The 7,343-nt window shown below is 33.2% G+C and overlaps 1 protein-coding gene and 1 long non-coding RNA gene across 3 annotated transcripts; one reads left to right on the top strand and one right to left on the bottom strand.

The window, feature by feature from the left end:
* Positions 1-3,660, bottom strand: LOC127127871 (cytochrome c oxidase-assembly factor COX23, mitochondrial). 2 transcript variants are annotated; one of them, XM_051057147.1, is made up of 4 exons: positions 3,387-3,660; positions 2,001-2,077; positions 214-294; positions 1-61 (listed from the first exon to the last, which is right to left on the bottom strand). In XM_051057147.1, the coding sequence occupies exons 1-3, from the start codon at positions 3,475-3,477 to the stop codon at positions 247-249; spliced, it is 216 nt and encodes a 71-aa protein (XP_050913104.1). In that variant the 5' UTR covers positions 3,478-3,660; the 3' UTR covers positions 1-61; positions 214-246. The 2 variants fall into 2 exon arrangements, with proteins under 2 accessions (XP_050913104.1, XP_050913103.1); XM_051057146.1 differs by having other exon boundaries at positions 1-294; positions 3,387-3,623.
* A 654-nt stretch (positions 3,661-4,314) lies between these two features.
* Positions 4,315-6,321, top strand: LOC127129307 (uncharacterized). Its single transcript, XR_007806292.1, has 2 exons — positions 4,315-5,323; positions 6,091-6,321. It is a non-coding gene; the product is annotated as an uncharacterized LOC127129307 (long non-coding RNA).
* The last annotated feature ends 1,022 nt before the right edge of the window (positions 6,322-7,343 follow it).

Raw genomic sequence — 7,343 nt, 5'->3', positions numbered from 1 at the left:
TTACCAGCAACACAATCATTTTAGTATCCAAAGGTCCACAAGGTTTCAGTGGAACAACATACTGCAGTAAAGTGTAAACAGTTAATTTATTGGAACCTAAATTAAGTACAGATGCAAAAACGACGACAGCATAGAATACCGCAATGTCATAGCTTGAGATGATTTCATAACCCTAATGAACCAGTAATACATGTGAACTCTTCACTTTGTTACCTATGATACAATTAGTGAAACTCTGCCAAGATTTCATGAGAATAGCGACCGACTTTTATTACGTTCCAATCTTGCTTCCCTCTGTTAAAACAAGGAAATAGAATTGAGTCAAAAGGTTTCGTGCAACATTATTGAGCAATGATAGTACAGTAAACACGCAACAATATGATTTAAAATGTCAAATTGAAGCTATACAAGTCTCATCCTAAACACAACAAGTCTCATCCTAAGCACAACTAGAAAATTGTCAGAAAATAAAAAGTAATCCAGTTTACATCGACATTAGACTATCACGCCATTCATTGTTTTACCAAGAAACACGTTGATCAAACAGATATTCTCAATAGTTGTTTTTTATTGAGCTTGATCAGACAGTTACAACAGCACAGTTACACTAACCAAGGGTCTTCGATGAGATGATTTTAAGTCTCAAGTGAGTGAAAATTAAGAGCATGAATGAGTAGTGTATAATGTAGATGGTTTGGATGACACAAACTTTGAGGAGTGTAATTGAGAGTAGGTGAGAGGTTACACAGAACAAAAATGAAACAAAGGTTGACATACATTCTGATAGCAACTGAAGATATCTTACTTATTAGAGATGATATTGTAGGCAAAATTCCGTTCGTTGTAAAATAAGCAGAATAGTCAATCCCAGATAGCGGCGCAAAGCAGCCGACCCCAAAAATGGGATAGCGGGATGGCCGCTATTTGATCATTTTTTGGAAAAATTACATAGGGAAAAACAAAATGCAGAGAGGTGGGGGAGGAACTTGTGATTTTTATTTGGAACGACTGAAGTGCAAAAACGTCGGTGAAGGAAGGTTAGGGTTGAGTCTCAACTCAAGTTTGATTGAAAAAATCAAAATTACCCTTAAAACATTTTAAATTTAAGGGGTAATTTTGGTTTTTCAAAGGGGAAAGGATAGAGGGACAAAAACCGCTTTGGCACTCCGCTCCTGTTACCCGCTATGCACCCTATAGCGGCTGCTATAATGTTTTGCACCAGTACAGCTCTTTCCATAGCAGCCAGCCTCCGCTTCGCTCTGTTATAGCGGGATAGCGCCGCTTTTGACTACTCTGAAAGAAAGTTCTAGAGAAGAACTCTCCCTCAACAATGGCTTGTATTCAATGCCTCAAATACACCGAGATGCCCTCTCCATGATACCTGTACTGTATACAATAACTAACTTACCCTTTTCACACCTCACACTCCTTCGATGTAACCTATATAACAAACTCTCCACTCCAAAATCTCCTTCCAGGTCATTATTCTTCATAGTCAACATGTATGACGTTAGGGGCTCGCATCACCTGCCCTTGTCCTCCTCTCGTAGCATTCCATATTTTGGGTCCAATGACAATTGGGCAATGACTTAAGAAATTTCTCGCTTATTCTAATCTAAACCATGTTCACTATAAATAATCAATTGGCAATTACCACAAATAAGTACACTTACTGCAGTCAGCAACAGAAGTAGCTACCAATGCATTATTTTTGGATACCAAGATCCCAAAACACCATGTAACATAAAAAAAATGAAACGAGACCAAACCAAATAACAAAGATGAAGGGGGTGAACATGGATAAAGGAAGGAGCAAATATCAGCTATGCTTAAAAGTTACATATATAAATCCAAAATCATCTAACACCGCATCCTTTCGTTTCTTTTATATCAGTGTAACATTTCATTTCAGGTAGAGCAACATGAGATCCATTCGATCCCTTTCAAAATATGCAACCTAAAACAATACAAGGAAGAGAGAGTGTTGAAAATTCAAGTACCTCCTTTTTCTTACACTCCTTGTAAACATCAAAATGTTCTTGGCATTTACTCTTATCTGTATTGAACTCTTCTAAACCTGGAAACGTAAAGGAAATTAATTTAAGTTACAATGATAATTGCCTGAATAGTGGCATAAGACCCAACATCAGTCCAGGGCCTTTTCTTACTTCCTAAACACTAACATGGAGTTTTAAACTTTCATATCCTTCTTACGCTTCAGTTTTTTTCATTGCTTTTCTTTACTTTTTCTGTTCTCCAAAGCATGGTTATCGTGATATTCAAACCGTGAATCTGAAGATCTATTTTAAATTGTGAAATGAATCTTATTATAAATCTTAAGATACATCACAAATAAAAAATATGACATTTTTAAGCAACAAAAGTGACAGAAAAATTATAAACTGTATACCAGATATAAACCTCAAAATATTTCAAGATTCAAGTCATAAATCAAATGACACAAAAAGTGGTTAGCAATACAAAGTTGAAAAAAAAGAGAGGCTATCTACATTAAGTTAAGGTAGTGGTTCATCATAGTGAATTTGGATTCAAAATGGGAATCATGTTAAATAGATACAACAACAACCAAGTCTTATCCCACTAAGTGGAGTCGGCTACACGGAACAACTTCCGCCATAATACTTTATCCAAAACCATGCCTCTATCCAAATCGTTAATCTCAAGATCTTTCTTAGTGTGAGTTTAGAAACAATGTCAATCACCGCTAACACACGTTATGATGCTTTCCACCGCATTTTTTTCTGAAGCTACACTTGCTAGCTTTTACATACCGTGCAGTTGCACGGTGACTTTTAAATATACCAAACATAAGTTTAATAACTTTTCTTATAGTTTTTTCTAGGTTTTCCTCTAGCTCTAGTTGTTTGACTTCTCTCTATCTGATCTACTCTCTTTTTCACATCATCTACAAGTCTTCTCTCTACATACTCAAACCACTTAGGTCTATTTTCCATCATATTTTCTACGAAATAGATACACACTAGAAATTTGTATAGACTGGAATCAGTTTTGTTTCGAAATCGAGATATTGCGCGAATGTATTGTAAGCTATCCATAATCATGCTGAAAAGATAAGTGATAAACTTTGTCCTACAAATTTATTTGCAAAGAAAAATTAAACTGATTCACTTCCAATTAACTCAAACACCTTATACACATTAGAAATCACCTATTTTCTACACATTTACAAATATGTAATAATACAAACAAAATCACTTATACCTAAAAAGTATTCAAATATTCATACTTCAAGGATCAATTCAAGTTCAACGAAACGTGAGAGAGTAGCATATGTATTTAATTAATCAAAAAAGCAAAAGATTCATTCAACTGGTAAAAGAGGAAGAGGAATAAGGGTTTCTCACATTTGAGAGAAGCCGTGTATTGAGGAAAACATTGGGAATCGGAGATTCTGGCAGCACTCTGATACGGTGGTGTTGAATCTTTCGACGCCATAGTTGCTTTGAATTGAATTGAACTCCTTACGCTTAACGTTTATTCGGTTGAACCAAGTAATTTTAATTTGTATGTGATTATTTGCTGGGAATTTTTATTTTTTTTAATTTAAAAAAATTAAAATTATCAACTACCAACTAATTACTAAAACATTAATCAATCACCATAATTTACCCTTCTACATGTCTAATGAAATGGTTTTAGGGTAATTTACATATTGAATTTTTATAGTTCAACCTCGTCACTTTCTGACGTCACTTGTAACTTTGGTATTGGTCACACAAATCTCTTCCACTCTACTCATTCTTCTTTATTACATCACAAGTATAAGGTAATCATTGAATTGTTAACGAAAATATATTTATATGAATGTTCATAGTTGTTGTTGGTTTCGAAAACATGTTTCAAACTGAATTGTTAACGAAAACATGTGTGTATGAATGTTCGTTGTTGTTGCTAGTTTCAAAAACATGTTTCAGATTTGAGCTTCCAAACCATTCCTTTCTGGAATCGAGCGAAATATGATTGTTCGATTACATTAGTTTTTGGTTTCGGTTCATGTTTTTTCTAAATGTATGCTGCATAAAAAACATTGTTCATAAACGATTCTTACAAAAAATTTGTTTGAAAAATGTTGTTTATTATTTCTGGTTAAAAAAACATTGTTCAGTAAAGAGATACAAATTCATTATTTTGAGATTTCAATAATAGACCCTGTTTACGATGTGTTCTGCATCATTTTTATTTTTAATTCATGTTTTTTCTAAATGTGTGATGCATATAAAACATTGTTCAGAATACATTCATACAAAATTTTGATCTGAATAACGTCGGCAACATTATTTTATCATATGAGTTGTTGTCATCTTAACATTACCTTATTTTGTATATATTCTTTCTTATTTCTAAACCTTCTTTATTTATTATTCATGTGTCTTTGTTTGAAGTGGAAGTGAACTTGATGTTACTCTGTGGGAAACATATGCCAACCAATTTACGGCATACAAAGATGAAAATACCACAGGTGGCCCCAAAATAATCATAATCACTCATAATATGTGCCAACAAAGTTCAAGTATGCATTCATATGTTTCACCTATTTTCTTCATTCCATGTTTCTGTAATGAATAAGGACAAAAGGGGTAACAAATCACAACAGAATAATCAACACGTGGCCTATGATCCTCAAATTCAGGAGTTGGGACGTGGAGTGAGAAGCAAAATTCCCAACAGAAAATATACCACTGATTTCATTTAAGTAGCCCAATGATTGGTAATGAGTGGTGTGGAATTTAGTGGAAAGAATTGGATTCTCTTCTCCCTATGAGCACTATGCTTTCTAGATCCTTCCTTTAATTTCTCTGTACTTACATTTCTGCAAGTGGAGAACCACAATCATTTTATCATTTACGAAACAATACTTGAAATTTGTACTGTTGCATTGAGAAAATTAGTACAAATTTACCTTAATCGCTGTGTATTGTGTGCATCTATTTTTGAACCATAACATTTCTTACTTACTGAACTCTTAAGCTTGTGGCTCTTATTTATGGTTTTTATTTACTATATTCTCCTTTTTCGCAGCAATGGAAAGCTCTACATCTCTAATTCTTGGGTGCTTTCATTTGTACCTGGAAATCTCATCATACTTAGTTAACAAATAATTTGATTTTTGATTCTTACTTTCATAGCTAACTTTATTCATGTACATACATTCTTATATAGGTATAAGATTGAAATAGAGGTCGAGTATGAAGGCAAGATCGGTTGTTTTGTGTTTTGGGACAAGGAGTGGATTAGTTATGTTGGATTGGGTGCACATGATTTAAGAGAAGTTATGAAAAAGGTATGAACTTTCCCACATGATCATGCCATGTTGCATTAGAGAGTAACATTGATTATGCTATATACCTCATGATTTAATATAACTTATGACGCTGATGCTGCTACATACCTCATGATTCAATAATTTTTCAACTTATGTTAATGACTCTTCTATGCTAAACACTTCACTATTGTATTTTACAATGATAGTACAATGCTTATACTATGATCATCCTATGTTGCATTTGTTATTCACTTACTCTGCAATATCTCACTGATTATGCATTGATTATATGGCCAATGATATTTCAATGATTATGCACTGATTATGATATATTACTCAAGATTTAATAGAACTTATGACATTTATTATGCTATATACCTCATGATTCTTCATCTTTTCAACATATGAATATCACTTTTCTATGCTAAACACTTCACTACTGTATTTTGCAATGTTAGTACAATGCATATACTATGCTCACCCGATGATGCATTTTTTGTTCACCCTATGATGCTTTGCATTTAGCTATTGGCCATTAATAAGTTCATTTTGCACTGATTATGCAATGATTATGATGTGGCCAATCATATTACAATGATTATGCACTGATTATGCTAATGCAATTAGAAGATACTTTGCAATATCCCATTTCATTTTGCACTAATCCTCCATGAATTTATCTTCTTTCTCTTAATAGTTTAGTTTTTGATAACCTCATAGCCTAATTGTGTACTACACCCTTCATTGATTTGAATATGGTTTTTTATTGCTTACAATATGGTCAGACCAATGAAGATCATCCACAAATATACTTTGCACACCTAGATAATCTGTTGGGCAAAGAATTCGATTTTCGTATGAAGTACCAACCGGAGTATAAGCAATCATCAGTTGTCAAGCATACCGAGGATAAACAAATCATCCAAATGATCAAAGATGACATGGTTCAACATGAGGTCTTTCAATCGTTTGTAAACATGTTTTCTTTAAATTCAATTAGTATCATGTTTTTCTTATCCTTGCCATATTTTTTAAAGCAACAAACTTAAAAAATGTCCAACAATACTCCAATTATCAAAGGCACAAAAACTGTTTATAACCTAGAAGTTTCCAACAAATAAGTTGTCACTCCTACTCGGGTACCCATAATAAGTTTGTTGCATAATAATACCACATTTCATCTTTTTATAATGAATTCCATTAATAGTCCTAACATATCAAACATCTTACTATGGCATAATGCAGCCTACCATGTGTGTTTCCCAAAACTCGAGTGACGATGTTAATTCAAACAATACCCCGTGTAAGAGGTCTTCCAAAGAAAATGGTTTTGAGGAGCTAGAAACTTCAACCATGATGTCTCAAAAGCTATCTGCAACCAAGAGGGGCAAACATGCTAAGAAAAAATTATCTCACACACTTTGTGACGTTTTTTTGATACAACAAGTTTCACTTATGTTGTTAAGAACCTTTTTTTTTGTTAATTAGGGAGTATGCTCAACCTCCATATCTTTATCTACCTCATTAATCTTTTTTTTCAATCCATTCACCTCCATCTTTGACTATGGTGCATGTTTTTTTTGTAACCTAATGATATTGACATTGCCATGTTAATTGTAGTAATTCAATCAAGGATGTCTTTTAACAATGACTTTTTCATATAATCTAATGAATGATTCCAAAATATAAGGTTATTTCGTATGACTTTTCAATTTTTAATATTGAGTCTGTATGGCATAAAATCTAATGTCCTTCTATACTTATGCTATGGTAAGTCCAGTTGATCTATTGTCCTTCTGCATGAACTAATAGGTGGTGTGATTCTCATTTTCTACAAACTTATTTGTACCTTCAATAAGTGTTGCTATTTCACCAAAGTAAGAACTGATTAGTTAAGTGCTATCTTTCATAAACATACTTCATCCTAACTGTCACAATTTGAATCGAATATTTAATCAGTTCGTATCTATCATGGACTTTGCTTTTATTGCTATCCTTTTTTCATTCTATTAATACATCAAGAAAATAACACTATGTT

Source organism: Lathyrus oleraceus, chromosome 3, assembly GCF_024323335.1.
Source record: "Lathyrus oleraceus cultivar Zhongwan6 chromosome 3, CAAS_Psat_ZW6_1.0, whole genome shotgun sequence".
Classification (NCBI taxonomy): Eukaryota; Viridiplantae; Streptophyta; class Magnoliopsida; order Fabales; family Fabaceae; genus Lathyrus; species Lathyrus oleraceus.
Note: the sequence above shows the minus strand (reverse complement) of the source record. Positions and strands in the feature narration are given on the sequence as shown.

What these genes read in the sequence shown, in the direction of transcription:
- LOC127127871 (XM_051057147.1), bottom strand. Translation starts at nt 3,477, where the DNA reads ATGGCGTCGAAAGATTCAACACCACCGTATCAGAGTGCTGCCAGAATC. An exon ending in ATACACGGCTTCTCTCAAAT is followed by an intron (nt 2,078 to 3,386) that starts GTGAGAAACCCT and finishes TTACGTTTCCAG; the next exon opens with GTTTAGAAGAGTTCAATACA. An exon ending in AGGAGTGTAAGAAAAAGGAG is followed by an intron (nt 295 to 2,000) that starts GTACTTGAATTT and finishes TTGTTTTAACAG; the next exon opens with AGGGAAGCAAGATTGGAACG.